Source organism: Benincasa hispida, chromosome 2 (assembly GCF_009727055.1).
Source record: "Benincasa hispida cultivar B227 chromosome 2, ASM972705v1, whole genome shotgun sequence".
NCBI classification, from domain to species: domain Eukaryota; kingdom Viridiplantae; phylum Streptophyta; class Magnoliopsida; order Cucurbitales; family Cucurbitaceae; genus Benincasa; species Benincasa hispida.
The window spans coordinates 55,210,460-55,226,579 of NC_052350.1; the positions used below are offsets into that span (position 1 = coordinate 55,210,460).

The 16,120-nt window shown below is 33.9% G+C and overlaps 1 protein-coding gene and 1 long non-coding RNA gene across 3 annotated transcripts; both read left to right on the plus strand.

The window, feature by feature from the left end:
• Positions 1 to 2,216: 2,216 nt before the first annotated feature.
• LOC120070639 (amidase 1-like) lies at positions 2,217 to 7,605 on the plus strand. Of its 2 annotated transcripts, XM_039022469.1 has the most exons (9): positions 2,218 to 2,550; positions 3,707 to 3,859; positions 4,226 to 4,350; positions 4,441 to 4,566; positions 4,864 to 5,046; positions 5,512 to 5,659; positions 5,774 to 5,942; positions 7,056 to 7,190; positions 7,268 to 7,605. In XM_039022469.1, exons 1-9 carry the CDS (start codon positions 2,444 to 2,446, stop codon positions 7,403 to 7,405), a joined length of 1,284 nt encoding a protein of 427 aa, XP_038878397.1. In that variant the 5' UTR covers positions 2,218 to 2,443; the 3' UTR covers positions 7,406 to 7,605. The 2 variants fall into 2 exon arrangements, with proteins under 2 accessions (XP_038878398.1, XP_038878397.1); XM_039022470.1 differs by lacking the exon at positions 4,864 to 5,046 and having other exon boundaries at positions 2,217 to 2,550.
• A 4,593-nt stretch (positions 7,606 to 12,198) lies between these two features.
• Positions 12,199 to 15,601, plus strand: LOC120070545. Its single transcript, XR_005479979.1, has 6 exons — positions 12,199 to 12,265; positions 12,436 to 12,498; positions 13,446 to 13,890; positions 14,365 to 14,509; positions 14,608 to 14,950; positions 15,316 to 15,601. It is a non-coding gene; the product is annotated as an uncharacterized LOC120070545 (long non-coding RNA).
• Positions 15,602 to 16,120: the final 519 nt, after the last annotated feature.

Consider the following 16,120-nt stretch of genomic DNA (forward strand, 5'->3'; position numbering starts at 1 on the left):
TCGCGGATCCCCGCCCCAATTGGGACGGGGAATCCCAGGTTTGATCAAGGTTAGGGTCAAACCAGGGATAAAAAACGGGTCATTAGCCGGGGACGGGATGGTATCCTCACCCTGAATATTTTTTAAAATAATTTTTAATAATAATAATAATATATATAATAGCTTATTTTTTTAAAACCTTTTTTTTTTAATTTTTTAAATTTATTTCATAATATAATTATATTAAACTTTTTATTAAATCTAAAATATTTTTAATTATTAATTTAAATAAATAAAATAATAATAATAGTACTTTGTTGTATAAAATATTTAAAAATTGAATATAAATATAAAAAATTAATTGATTTTAAATAAATAATTAATTAAAAATAAAAATATAAACGAGGAATTTTTCCTCGCAGGACTCGATTCCTGAACGAGGATTCCCCAACCCCGATCCCGACTCCCCAAAACGGGGAATGGGGTGGAGGCGGGGATTATAAATCCCCACGAGGGCAGGGACGACCGTTGCCAACCCTAACATCTACTGGTAAAGAAAGAGAAGTTGTCTTTGTTCACATTTTGTACTTACTATTTCCCTTATGATAAGTCTCATTTTTCAGACTTATTAAGTTTCTTTTCCCGAGTTATTGATTGATTTCGGAATGATTATGACTTTAATTAAGAGTAAAATTTAGTTAAATTGAAGAAAAATCATTTGAGTATATTATCAAAATGAACCAAGCTTAACTAGTATCAAATATGTACTATCAACCTCAAGATTTATCATAAACTACTTTTATTTTATCCAATGAAGGAGCATATGGTGAAAAAGAATGAGATGAATCGTGATGCACTTTTTTTTTTTTTTAATCATCATGTTTGGGATTCTACCAATTCACAATGCAAGAGGATATTCAACAATTGTCATTATGACAATGAGGGATTCATATTTTATTTAAACCAAACAGTTAAAATTTACTTAAAATTCACATATAGGAACTGTTACAATGTTGCGATTGTACAACAATGGGTGAGTGTGTTTATTTTTAAAAAATTGCAATGCACTATGTAATTGCATTTGGGATCTCACCAATTCGCAATCAAACCGTGACTGCGAATGGACACTATGGTGAATTTATATATCGACTTGTATTATTTAATGTTATATTCGTTAGTTTTGAAAATGATTATTTCGCATTAGATTTTTTGAATCACGTGTGGTGGCTCTCGACCCTCGATCCTTGTTAGTATCTCTCGCTCCTCTCAATACTCACTCTCGATGATTCAACACTAGTTCTTGCTTTCGTTTTTGCTTCTTGCTATGTATATTTTAAATTTAAACAGAAAGTGCTTCATCTCTCTCTCTCTCTCTTTTTTTTTTGTAATGTTTCATTTCATCTCTTCTCGACTCTCACCCTTGAGAGTGAGAGTGAAAGCAAGTGTCGAATCATCGATAACAAGAATGAATATCGAGGAGTGATAGTGAGACTCAAAAGCAAGAATCGACCATTGAGAGCCACCAAGTGTGTTTTGAAGGATTGTTACAATAATTTTGCCATAGGATGATGGATGAAGGTTAAAAAGGTTTTTTTAGTGAGCTTTTTTCATTGTGCAAAAATCCCACTTTTATTTGCACAAAAAATTATAAAAAAAAAAGGAAAAAAAAAACTCATTTTTGTTCATACAAAACAAAATTTGGACATTTGTACGGATGACTCATTTTTGAGACCCAAAATATCAAATAATCCATTTTTAAAAAATAACGTCAATTGACCCTCTCTGACATCATTGTCATACCATATTACATGCGAACACGAGATACCAAGTGAGTTAAACTGCTGACATCATTCGACTCTTCTATTCAAATATGTGCCTGAGTGGATTTATAGGTTCCACATGTACAGTCATTACTGCAAAGACTTTGAATGGGTATGTTTCATTCCTTGGTGGCCACAATTGCATGTGAACACGAAATACCAAGTGAATTGAATTCCTTACATCATTTTTCCATGCGAACACAGGTCCATGTGCGACATAATCGATTGAACAATATTGTGAATCTTCACACGAAGGAATGCAACACTCGGGCACATATCTGAATGGAAGAGTCGAATGATGTAAGAAATTCAACTCACTTAGTATCCCGTGTTCACATGTAATTTGATATGACGATGCGAGAGTCTATTCACATTATTTTTTAGAAATTGGTCCTTTCACATTTTAGACTAAAAAAATGGGTCGTGCAAATTTCCCATTTTGATTTGATATCGCTGAGAGAGGGGATAAGCCACTGACGATACCGTTGTACTATTTGCGATCCTTCTTCATCTTCTTCTTTGGTTGCCTTAGCTTTTCTTTCCACTCTGCAATTTTCCAGCCATTACTAGGGAGGTTGTGTCGGACTCTGACTCCAATTAGATTCGGAGAAGAAGGGGGGAGCAAAAAAAACCTTAGTTTTGCAATGGCTGTGCAGTATTATGGAGCTTTCATGGAGAAATTCCTCCTGCAACCGAGCTCCCCCTCCGATGAACTTCCATTAAATGGCCTCACTTTCGCTGTTAAAGACATGTGAGATTCTTTTTATTATTTACTGTTTTTGATTTGGTTCTGGAAATTCATGAAGGATTTGGTGATAACAGGTTGTGAGTTCTGTATTATTTGTAGCATTTCAATTTCAATTGTAGGTGGAATAGATGTTTCTCTCCGATATCATTTCTAGGATCAACTTATATGTTCATGAGATGAATTGATTGTTCTTTAGGGAAAATTCCATTTGTATTAGTGAGTCGATTTATTCATTAGTAGTAAGATCAAATTACGAAATTGTCCATCAGTCAACCAATTATTACGAAAAAAGAAATCCTACAAAATGCTAAAAGTCAAGCAACATGAATGTCCAAAATCAATCACAAATTGAATCTAACGACAAAGTAAAGCAAGTGATGAAGTTTGCAAAGTTGACAATAAAATATTCCAATTTTCACAAAGGAAGCTTAGCTCAACAATGATTGGCATGATGTTCATTCCTAGAGGTCGGATGTTCAACCTCCATCCCTGCAGTTGTTATACCGGAAAAAAAAAAAAAAAGATTATCCCAACTTTCTTAAAAATATCCAATATTAGCAGTTTTAGAACATTACATCAAACGTGGTGGGGAGTTCCAACTCTAGGCTTCAAACCTACAACTTCTTGGAGAAAATAGAGACGTTTAGCTGTTGACAATACTCATGTTGGCAACGAATTCATCTAATAGAGTATTATTTTGACCATTTCTTTTATTTGAGGGTCGCATTTGATGAAATAAAGGTTAAATTTGACTCTCCCAATTAAAAACAAGAGCAAAATAATTTTTTCTGTTGAAGTTTTATTTGAATTCTTCTTTTGAGATTAGAAGAGATTAGATAAGTACTAAGGTGAAGTTTAAAATTGTTATATGAAATAAGATTATTGTAACATTTTGTAACTAATTTGTCAACATATCCCCAAAATCTTATCGCCGATATATTTGTAGATATTAATATTTCCATTCTTACAAGCCATCGACAGTTGGTTGTTTATTTTAATGGGTCATTAGTGTGTGCAAGATGAAGCTTAGTTCAGTAAAATAGTTGTTGGTTCTTTCACCTCTTTGTTTTTTTTTAATGCATGGTCCTTCAAATAAAAGTTTGTCAGTTTTTCTTCATGAAATTGGGGCAATGTTCTCATTGGAATTTGAACCAAACAGATTTGATATGGATGGGCATGTAACTGGTTTTGGAAATCCTGAATGGCTAAGGACTCACCGACCTGCCAATCAGACAGCTCCAGCTGTGTTGACCATCCTAAGAGGGGGAGCCAGCTGCATTGGCAGGACTATCATGGATGAAATGGCCTACAGGTACCAAGAAGACCTAACTTTTACATTTTTTTCTCCTTAGGTTTCTTATCATTATTTTTTTTCTCTTATAATTTATAAACAACCATATATGGCATAGGCTTTGATAATCGGGTTACAGTGGATTACTATTTTGCGCTGCACATCATTCTATAATTGGTCTTGGAACTATGTCTATTCCATTCTTATCATTCTATTTCAAGCAGACAACTCTGCAATGTAATTGGTCAAAACATGAACTGAACCAATCAACTTTTGTCAGTTTTCTAATTTCTAGTTGAAAAGCTTTCACCAAATGACTTTTCCTGACAATGTAGGCCTTTGAATCTTTTCAATAGTGAAATCACTAGTTAAATTGTATTTTCGCAGTATAAATGGGGAAAACTTTCACTATGGCACACCCCAAAACCCATATGCATTAGATCGGGTACCTGGAGGATCGTCTAGTGGCTCTGCTGTTGCTGTAGGTGCAAAACTTGTGGATTTCTCCTTAGGCAAGTTCTTAGCTCTCTGACCTTGAATAATTTGTGGTTTAAGGACTTCTGCCTGGAAAATGTTGTAAAAGATCATATTTAGTTTTGTAGGAACTGACACTGGAGGTAGTATAAGAGTGCCTGCATCCTATTGTGGAATACTTGGATTTCGGCCTTCACATGGTGCAGTTTCTACCTCTGGAGTAGTACCCATGGCACAGAGCTTTGATACAGTAGGTAATGAGTAGTGTAGTGTCTCATTGTCACTTCGTCTACATCTTTTGTGATCACAGAGCTGTTGGGACGACTTTGTTACTCATGATTTTGCTTATATGAGTGATACAGTATTGATTGGTAGTAAAGGCATTGGTTGCTTATAAATGGAATAGTGCCCATGTCTCAACAAAATGCTATCTGTCTGAACATGTTATCTCTTCCTTCAAGGCTTCAACATCAATTTTGCATTCATGATGTAACCCATCTATCCTGCCATATTAAAAAAGTGTATCCTTTGACACCACCTTCGCGTTTTAGGATGGTTTGCCAGGGATCCTGTTGTATTAAAAAAAGTAGGTCGGTTGCTACTGCAACATCCAGAGGTTGAACATCAAAAGCCTACACAGGTGCTCATTGCAGAAGATTGTTTCAAGCTCTCAAGCATTCCTAGTGAACGATTGACACAAGCTTTCATTAATTCAGTAAAGAAATTATTTGGTGGTGAGTCGACATTCCATATTAGTTGTCTTCACAGGTCATTTCTTGATGAATGTATATTTGATAATGGTTCTTGAATGAATTGGAATTTGATTTTCTTGCATTTAAGTTTCTCACTGGTTGCGCATGGAGGTATGAATCTTTAATCTTTTGGACGATGGTATATGCTTTAACCATTTGAGTTATGCTTTGGTTGGCATTCATTTTAGGCTTCTCATTTGCTCCCAAGGGAATTTATTAGAGGATCTAGCTTCATACTTTGAGATGTCTGCCATTTCTTAGACTATAGCCTTATTGTCACATTCAACAAAAGATCTATTCAGATCCAAAGCTTTGCTAATGGTATACGGGATCATTTATAGTAATATGGAGGAAAAATGATAAACATAATATTTGAGTTCATTTGTTCTTTCTGGTATAATTTTTCAACGGAGTTGGATGATTTCTTATACGAGCCTTCAACTGCAGGCCATCTTATAAAACAAGTAGTCCTTGGGACTTATCTTGTGGACAAAGTTCCAAGTTTGAAGCATTTCATGATTGAAGGAAATGCAGGCCATGAGCATAGCATACCATCCTTGGCAGCCCTTGCAAGATCGATGCAATTACTTCAGAGGTTCTGATCTCACCATGAAACGTAACTTGAATGCTGTTGAACTGATTGATTATGATGTATTTTTGTGTTGACGATTGATCTTCGTTCTCCTCTCTTTCTACTTACCCTTTACAGGTATGAATTCAAAATCAATCACGAAGAATGGGTTAGAACTTACAATCCTCATTTGGGCCCAGGAATATCAGAACGAGTATCAGAAGCCATGAGAGCAACAAATGAGAATATTGATCTGTGTCATAACATTAAAATGGAACTGCGTGAAGCTCTTGCTGCACTTCTTGAAGTAATCTCTCTATCTTTCTCACACGCTCAATTTACTAAAACTTCAAAGTAAAATAGTTTGCAACTTAAAATTTACGCATTTTTCTTTTTGTTAGAGAAAAATCCCAGTGACCAAAAATGTGATATGCCAGTGAAATGAGTTACTTTTAATTAGGAATGTCGATTGTGGCGTATTTATAGTTATTTGAGAAGTTAATTTTAGTTGACGGGTATAAATAGTGGGAACTAGGATAGGCAGAATTATGGAAATTAAGTTTGAGGGAGAGCACCTCAAAAGACTAATAAATTCTTTGATCTTACACTATAATCTCAATAAGATTACTATTGGTCAACTTGGGCCTAACTCAAGTAGTTAGTCATTTGGACCTTTTCCTATGAGTTATAGGTTTGCATCTTCACTCCTTTATTTGGAAAAGAATATAAATATATAATGTAGCAGTGGGGAATTTTCCACAATGAGCGAAAGCCTGACGGAGCAATGCCACGTGGAGGTAGAAGGCCTACGGGTCGTGAACTTCTTTTCATTTATGTGGATCACTACAAAGTATCATATAATAATATGTTAAATCACTGAGTGACCCAAAAGCTTAAGTTGATGAGTGAAAGCAAATTTAATATTATATCAACACTTTAAGACTCACCTTCACTTATGGGCTTGAAAATTTGTAAAATACCCAACAAGTGTAAATCAAGATCAATTGGAAAGGAAATAATATTGCAGGGGGTTTGAACACAAGATCTCTTACTCTAGTACCATGTTAAATCACTGATTGACACAAAAACTTAAGTTGATGGGTGAAGACAAATTTAATATTATATCGACACTTTAACACAACCATATCTAAAAAGAAGCGGCAAATTGGAGTTTGTTTATTGAATAGATTTTTTTTTTTCTTTTTGGATAAGAAACATTTTATTAATTAAATGAAATATCTAAAGACATCCAAAGGTACATAAGAACCCCAATTATGGGGTGTTTATTGAAGATAGAAACAATTGAATAGTTTTTCTGTTGTTTCCATCTTACAAGACACGATTTACCATGTAAAAAGCAGTTTGTGAATCATACTTTTAAACTAATCTTGAGCTGCTATTTTGGATGATTTCATATTAGGAATTTGGGGTCCTTGCAATTCCTACAGTCCCTGGCCCCCCTCCTAAACTAAACACAGACATCTCGAAGCTACATGACTTTCGTGCGAAGGCTTTCAGCTTGCTCTCCATTGCTGGGGTCTCTGGATTCTGCCAGGTTTTCTCTCTCTCTCTTAAAAGTTAAAAGCAACCATTATGAGTTTTTTTTTTTTCTCCTGACAAAGTAATCTGCAGGTTAGCATACCTCTAGGCTTGTACAATGGTCTTCCTGTATCAATATCTTTGCTAGCAAAACATGGTTCAGATGGATTTTTGCTCAATGTTGTTCATAGTCTTTACAACACTTTAGAAGAAGTTAAGCCAAGCTTCTAAGAAAGACAAAAGAATGCTAAAGGAAACTACTTTGATATTTGAAAATTACTGTCCTATAACTATTGTCAGATTGCAAGAATGAGAACATGTGTAAGGTAAGACGGGTAGTATCCTATATATTCATAATTTTTTTTTAAAATTTTTTAGCAATGAATAAATTGTATGTTTATTGGATGATGAGATATTTGTATTCCGTGGTCTCATGTATTCTTTGTATAGTTGTTGATAATGAATCTTGAAGATAATTTCTTTGGTATTCAGATCGACTCATATACGGTACATCATCTTAAAGGGTATGTTGAAGATTTCAAGTTAGAAAAAATGGACTTCACAATCTTTAAAAGATACATACCTGACTTGGATTGTTAGTTGATTTTGGGATAGAAGAACCCCATGTTTATCTAATAACTAAAGTGCATTTTTAATGTTGAAGTAATAAAAACTGAGTTTAAAAGGAACTAGATATGTTTAACTCACCTCCAAACGCTCCCAAAGTCGATGCCAATTTGATCTCTGAATTGTTTAGAAATCAGTCTTCCATTATGGAGTGAATAATTCATTCCCATTGTATACGTTTTAAATGTAATTTCAATAATAACATTAGTGTATCATAAGTATATCAACATGTTCAAAATTCATATCAACAATCATTTAAAATTCATTTCAAACATTATATTGATTTGAGAATAGTGTATAATTATTTATTAAAACATTTCAAGTATATCTATTTAGTGAATGAAATATAACATCTGTTCAAAATGTGATTTCAAACATTAGTGTATTGGTAGTTTATTCATCAATCATTCAAAATTCATTCAAAATATAACATTACGAGAGTTTCAATAGTACATCAAAACTCATTAAAAATTGATTATTTCACATATAACATTAGTATATTAACACTCGTTCTAAATATAATTTCAAGTATTACATTGGTGTATCAATAGTATATCAGTACTAATTTAAAATAAATTTCAAGTATAAACTACTATTGATACATTAATATTACACTTAAAATGAAATTTGAATAAATATTGACTGGGTGCATCAATTGACTTGTATATAAAATATAAAGAATATCAAATTTATTATTGATATATAACTGATATACAAAATATAAAGTATATAGAATATGCTATTGATATATGACTAATATATGTGACATAAAGTATATCAAATATATTCTTGATGTAAACCCTGAACCTTATTTTCCATACTTTAGTACATTTTAGTAGATATGAGTTAGTATTATGTTGTAGGGAATTAAAAGGCTTGGGAGAGTGAAGGAAGAAAATTCTAAGTATTGGAAGCTTTGTACTTGAATAGCTTGGTGGTAGGCAATGTAAGTAAAATTTTGACTAAGTGTTGGCCGTGAAAATGGTGGCCAAGCATCGAGTAAACACTAGGTGAGCATCAAGTAGAAGTCATGCATAATCGAGGAAAGAATCGTGCATCGAGCAAAGGTCATGCATGATCGAGGAAGGGATCGTGCATCGAGTAAAGGCTATGCATAGATCGAGGAAAGGCCATTGTGCATCGAGTAAGGGCCATCGTGCTGCGAGTAAGGGCCATGCATGAGCAAGGAGGTGCTCGGTTGCGCAAAAGGATGGGCGCAAGGCGCTGAACGCAGGGGCGTCGAGCATGCGTTGAGGCGTGTGACTGATGGCTATGCGAGGCCAAAGATCATGCGATGAGGCTGGAGCTATACGATGAGGCTGGCTCAAGAGTATAAGCGATGGCATGGCTGAGCAAGGGCGTGCATATGCTATCAAGGCAAGGAGTTTGTAAGTGCTAACCTAGTTGTTGTGTGCTGGCCCATAGAAAGCCATCCGGTGATGAGGGGCATGCGGTGATCAAGCTTTACGAGGTTATGAAACTAAGAAAGTTGATGCGATAGCAAGGCAATGCCTTTGGCAATAGGCATGCTGATGTGTTGGTCTTGGGGCGAGGCGTTAAACAAGGACATACGGCCAAGGTAGTGGGCGGTGGTGCAAGTGATGGTCTTGAGGCATGCGACCATGGGAGTGTGCGTTAGCAAGGTAAATGAGTTGCGATGGAAGTGTTGAAGACAAAAACCTTGTGTTGATGGTTAAGGATAAATGATCAGCTTAAACCACCGTTTAAATGGCCAGTTGTCGTGATTAGGCTCAATGAATCCAAGTAAAGATGGAGGTTGCAGTCTAATAATAAAAGTTAACATGTAGACTTTAGTATAAATAGAAGAGCTAACTTCAGGAGGATGGTTAGAGCAATCTACTCGTGCTAATGGAGTAATTCCAAAGCCATCTAAACCTTGAGTGAGTTTAGTTTTTGAGGAAGAGCCGCTAGAAGAAAAACCCAAGGGAATCGAGCTGGAGAATGAGGAATCTGCAGAGAGGTCGAGTTCTCAGTTAATTTGGGGCCAGTGTTGAAGATTTGAATATTCTTTTTATTGAGAAAAGCTCTGGAAAATGAGTTATTTAAGATGTAAGTTGAACATGGAATTCTTTGAACAAGCAGGCAGCTACTTGGGTTGAACAAGCAGGCAGCTCAGGGGCTGGCACGCACGCAAGAGGTGAGATTGTGCATTATGCTATGTGATGAGCTGTGTAGCAGGCAGTGAAGGCTTTGACGCATAAGGGGCAGTCTGTGCGCTGGCGTGTGGTTAAAGGGACGCCTAGAACAAGCAATTGGCACATGGTATGTGATGAGAGTGTTTGTGATTGCCGCATACAAGCTTGGCACCTAAAGGAAATTTCAAGTACCCAACGTATAGCAAGGGAGCATTGGAAGTGTTCACATCAATAGGAGCAACTTATAGTCTTGAGAAGATCAACCAAGGCTGTGAGTGACTCTAAATGCTTTATGAATATTGTATGCATAGCAATCTGTGTTCTAAATGAAAGACTAACCTTAGATTAGTCACCTTACAGTAAGTTATCAAGCCAACTCATTCCAATGCAAGCTAAGTAATAATGTTATGAAGCATGACTTATGTGATGCATGATAGCTCCTTAGCAAGTAATTACCTATCCTGATGACTAAGAACACACACTAATTATAAGCTATTATGTATATTTCAGTTATATGCTCCTAATGTTATGAGCATGCGTTAGAAGAGGAAGTTCTCATGAATGCTAGGTGTTATGACACTATGTTCTAGTAAGCCTTCTTATGAAAAGATTTCTTCATGATGTATGAACAACCCAATATTGTAGTACTAGGATAAGGTATCTGAGCTGTATTTTAGTTATGATCCTTGACGATAAGATCCAGTATAGCTCTATGTGCACATAGGACAAGTTCAAAGGCTAGGATAAAGGGTTGAGTAAAAGGGACTCTCCCTTAGACAAGGCTAGATAAAGGGTTGAGCAAAAAGGTCTCACCCTTAAAAGAAGAATAGTGCGAAGGGCTGAACAAAAGGGTCTCTCCCTCAAATTGTTATTAATAAAATAATTGTTATTTTATGTGCATTTGCTCAATCCTAAACTAAGATCTTAGATTATTTTATAGAACTTAACCATTTATGTGGAGACATACAAGTGAACCATGTTTGAGTGATAACCTAAAAGGTCTGTAGTAGATGGATAAGATTGGGTACTTTATCTTGGTGATGTTACAGATACAATCTACTTTGTAGTTGTTACAAGTGTTGTAAAGTGCTACAAATGATCTTATCCTAATCATTCATGTGGAGTCATGTGAGCAGGGTATCCTATACAAAGAATTTGTATAAGACCGGACCATGAAATGAATAGTTTCTCTTTATAACACTGTTGTTAGAAGATACTTGCATTTCACCAGGATAACCATAGGTGACTTAACCTGAATCTTGAGCGAGTTGTAAACTTCTGCCTATGAGGGTGGTTCTTTAATCTACATGGGTGAGAGTGACCAAATTCGCCGACTCAATATGCCTACCATTATAGAGATTCGTCTAATTGGGGGGCTGGGAACGCAACTGCACAAGAAGGCATTCACTCCTCCCCTATTGTTAAGGTAAGTAGAGAAATTGCTTCTTTAAAGACTGATTTCGAGGCTTGAACAATGTGGCGCCACACTCTGTCTTCAATTATAGTTGGACCATAACTAATTGTTTATTAGAAGGATCAGTGGGACTTAGAGAGTTAGATGTAACTACAGGGACAAAACGATATTTTTGGCCCAACTGTACTTACGAGCAATTTGTGAAGGGTCAACGCATTGTTGATTGGTTATATCTAATAGACACAAAAATATATCTTTAGTGCGAAGAGTATAGCTGCGATCTTTAGTGGAGTGATCAACAATTAATAAAAGTTGATTAATTTAATTAAGTAGTTCAATTAATTAATCAAGTATCGTTGGAGCTTCAATTTATAGGTCTATAAGGTCCCCTTGTTAGCTCAATTAGGGTTAATGAAAATTGGATTAATTTGAATTGTTCAAATTAATTAAAAGAAATTAATTATATAAGATATAATTAATATAATATATGTGATCATTATAATATAAAGTTATTATATGAAATATAATTAATATAATGTATTTGATACATTATAATATAAAGTCTTAATAAGAGAAATAAATATTTAAATATGATTCAAATATTAATTATATGAATGTGATTCATATAAAAACTATGGGTTAACGTTACTATGAATTCTGTCTTCTATAAAATGAAAATGGAAACTTGATCGCATTCAAGTGCTATTTTATTTTGTTATCTTTTAGATTGGATCTGGTGATTTGTTGTTTGATATTTTTTTTCCTTGGTGTTTTATAGCTTTTTGATCTTCTTGTTTTTTTTGTTATAGTTTTGATGGTGGATCAGTAGCTGGAGCTGATCTTGGATTTGCTGAATTGATGTCTAGAATAATGAAATCTTTTGTGGTAAACATGGTATTATTTTATATTCTTTACAATTATATATTACCTTTCATTTTCATATTTCTAATATATATTTGTGCTAAATTTGAAAATTTTGAATATGAAAGTACTGATCTCTCACATCCATCCATGTGTTTTTTATTTTTATTTTTATTTTTTTTATTATTTTATTTGGTAATTAGGTACAAATGGAAGTGATGAATGCTTTCACACTCACTTTCCCCTCATCTTCTAGAATCACTAAGGTTAGTATTTTCGAATTCCATTGGATCTAGTCCCCACAGTAATTTTCTATTCGAAATTGTTTAATTTGTAATGATTTAAGCCGAATTTTATTACCATTTTTTCTTTTTAGTGTTCTGTTTATGACCATACTGCTTGTTTTGTTACCATATCTTTATTATGACCATTTCAGTGGTCATATTTTTAAAATTTTATTAGGAATTCAATGGTCATATTTTTGTGTCACTTATTTTATTTTTAAAATTTTATTAGGAATTCAATTTTTTTTATTTTTTTTTTATTTTTAAGATAAGTGAAAACTATAATAAAAAAAGGAAATAAACATAAATTTTAAAAATAGAAACCACCAAATGAAATCGTTTTCTCATGGAACCTTAATTAGATTTAACATGTAACAACTTAATATCCTATTTGATAACTATGTGATTTTGAAATTGAGCTTATAAACACCACTTCCACCAAGTGGTTCATTTGTTTGGTTGTATTATACATATATATGTTGGGTGAAAAATTGAACCTCAAATCTCAAAGTTGATTGTACAAGTTTTATGGTAGTTGGGATATGTTCCTATGTTGGTTTATTTGTTTTGTTATCAGACTTACTTTTAATGCATGTTTTCAAAAATCAAGTCATGATTTTTTTTTTTTTTTTTAAAGAATATTTCTGTATTTGAAATTTGGCTAAAAGTTCAAAGGAAAAAGTTAATAGTTAAAGAAATTGTAAGAAAATAAATACAGTTTGAAAAAAACAAAAGTGAAAATGATCATCAACTTGAGCTAAAATAAATAGTTATAAAATAGAATGACGTCTATAAAAGTAGTTGAGTAAAAGTGTTTATTTTTAATCATGCTCGGTGTGAAGATAATTACATTGATCGAGTCGTAAATTATGCTTAACTAGGCTTAAAATTAGGCTATCTTTCCTTTATGTTTTTTTGTATGTAAATAGAGAAAGGAAAGAGACAAGAGAAGAAGTAATTAAGAAGGGTGGAATAGAGAAGTACAAGTTAGTGTATTGCAATGAACCAGCCTCCATCATTTTCACCAACAATGATATAAGAGCTGAAAATGGCGAGCCTTTGAAAGTTGTCATTTTAGATGGCACAACCAATGCCATTATCTGCACTGGCCTTCTCTCATCAGCCCAGCTTGAGTTCTTCCTTCTCGACGGCGATTACGGCGGCTCTACCGGCCAACAACAACATCATCCTTTGTCTCCAAGAGATGGCAAAAGGCCTTTATTGGTTGGAAATGATCTCAAGCTCAATTTGCAAAACGTTCTCTCTTTGTCCATCACTAGATTAGAGATGACAAAATTCTTCCCATGTTTGATGATCCAACAATTCCTCTAGCTGTCTCCCAATCTTTTAGAGTCATGGATCATCGCGGAGAAGGTAAGCTTTTATTTGGCTAACCCCATGTTATGATGTGGCTAACATTTTTGTCTTATTTACAAAAAATGTTAGAGAAACTCTATAGATTTTGACCATATATCTACCAGTAACTACATTGTGACAATCTCATTAAATAATTGTTTTTTTTATTGGAATGCATTGAATCTGTTATCTGACGCTTCAAACAATCTAAGTTATTGACGTATATGTCATCTTTATGTTATTCAAATTTTTGACCCGAAAAGTGCGCTATATAAATCTCTAATCCTAGAGGTACCTCTATTCTGTATCCTGAATAATTCTCTCTAAATAAAATTATTATCTCTCTATTCTATGGACAACAAACACACTGTTAGTGAACTATGTAAATTTATATGTTGATTCTTTATTGTTTACGTATTTTCCGTTTATCTCTTTATTTGTCGATTCTATAATGGTTTTTTGATGAATTTTCTTTTTGTTGTAAATAATAAGAGTGAACAAGAAGCATCATCCTCAAAGCAGAGAAGATGAATTATGGCGCTTGGAAGGGATTGGAAAAGATGGTGCATATCACAAAAACTTACCTTCCCATAACATCAAAACTGTGGGTGACTTCTTGAAGGCATCTTTGAAAAAGGTTAGCTTATACATTCAAAATCCTTTTATTTACCTTAACTTTATTTTTTTTTTTTAAAAAAAAAAGAAAAATGATTGTTTCAAACCAAATTTGTGTAGTTGCTTGGTATCAAAGTCCCAAAGAAAGCATGGCTGATGATGGTTGCTAATGCTAAGGAGTGTGTCAATCCTCCCGATTATGAACAAACCTCAAAGGCTAACTACACACTCTCTCTTTCAACTTTATTTCTTTATCTGCTGAAAGTGAGAGCTTTCAATTAAGCAGGTTTTGTTATATGGAAACAGGTAAATGAGTGGGCATATAAAGTTATGGGAGATGAATCACCTTTCAATCAAGGCCATGAAGATTATGAGCAAAAGAATAATTTAGGTTATGGTAGCTCTCAAATTCCAAAGATGGGCTTTATTGAAGATTTTGGATATGGGTAACTTGGTCATAGAGGTATTGCTATGGATTAATCTTCTTTCGTTTTTCATTTTTACAATAATACAACCTCTAATAACTCTTCGGGTTCAATATAACTTTATTTTTTTTTTTTGACCAAATTCCCACATTTGCAACATCATAATTAGACGGTCGTTCTTTTCTAAATTATGAAATCTTAAAATTTTCATTTTGGGTGTGGTACGTCCGTAAACTTTAGACAATGATGAGGGGCTCAAACACATATATTTCACATGTTTTAAAGTTTAGGAACCAAATAATTAAATATAAAGTTTGAAAGTTAATATAAATTACTTGAAAGGTAGATGTATATGTAGCCCAAAAATGATCGTTAAAGTGATATATATGATTTTAAATTGCAGGTTTCTCGCCATGGGTTAGTGTGGAAGCACTCACATCAACCATTATCAACGACTTTGGACAAAGTTAGCATCCTCAAAATGTATCCAGAAGGTTGGATGATCTGCAAGTAAATCTCTTTAACTCGTTAATGGCTTCTAAATGTAGACGAGTTGATGGTAAGCTCCTCCACTATGTCGCTAGTCTAAAGCATGTTGTCGGTTCACTCGTTGGTGCGTGAGCTTCCTTCGAGGCATTCGATGGACAGAGCCATGAGCCTGGTGCTCGGGGATTCCGGAGGTTGCCTGAATTCGGTCCATGGCCATCTTAGGAAGAAAGGAAGAAGAAGAGTTGGAGAAATTTAAAAAGGGAAGATAAAGAAAAAGTCAAATGATTTTGTTTTTAAAAAAACCATTTATTATGTTTATTTTATTTTAATTATAAATTTAAAGTGGTATTTAGAAAAAAAATCATAATAGTAATCAGATAACAATCTCAAACGGTTGACTATCAAATAGAAATTACATGAGATAGCAACTACAAAGTACTTAGTATCAAATAACAATTAGATAACAATCAAATAGAAATTGGTATCACTAAGAATCAATATCATATAGTAATCAGATAACAATCACATAACAATTGGTATTGTTAATAATCACCATCAAATAGTAATCGAACAACAATCAAATAAATATCAGTATCAGATAGTAATCAATCAAATAGCAATCATAATCATTGGCAATCAAATAACAACCAATATCAAATATTAATTTAACAAAAATCAGATGGTAAATCAATATCGTTAACAATCTAAGCAACAAGATA

Coding starts and splice junctions, on each gene's coding strand:
- LOC120070639 (XM_039022469.1), top strand. CDS start 2,444: ATGGCTGTGCAGTATTATGGAGCTTTCATGGAGAAATTCCTCCTGCAA. Junction 3,860..4,225: donor ATGGATGAAATGGCCTACAG/GTACCAAGAAGA, acceptor GTATTTTCGCAG/TATAAATGGGGAAAACTTTC. Junction 5,047..5,511: donor AGTAAAGAAATTATTTGGTG/GTGAGTCGACAT, acceptor CTTCAACTGCAG/GCCATCTTATAAAACAAGTA.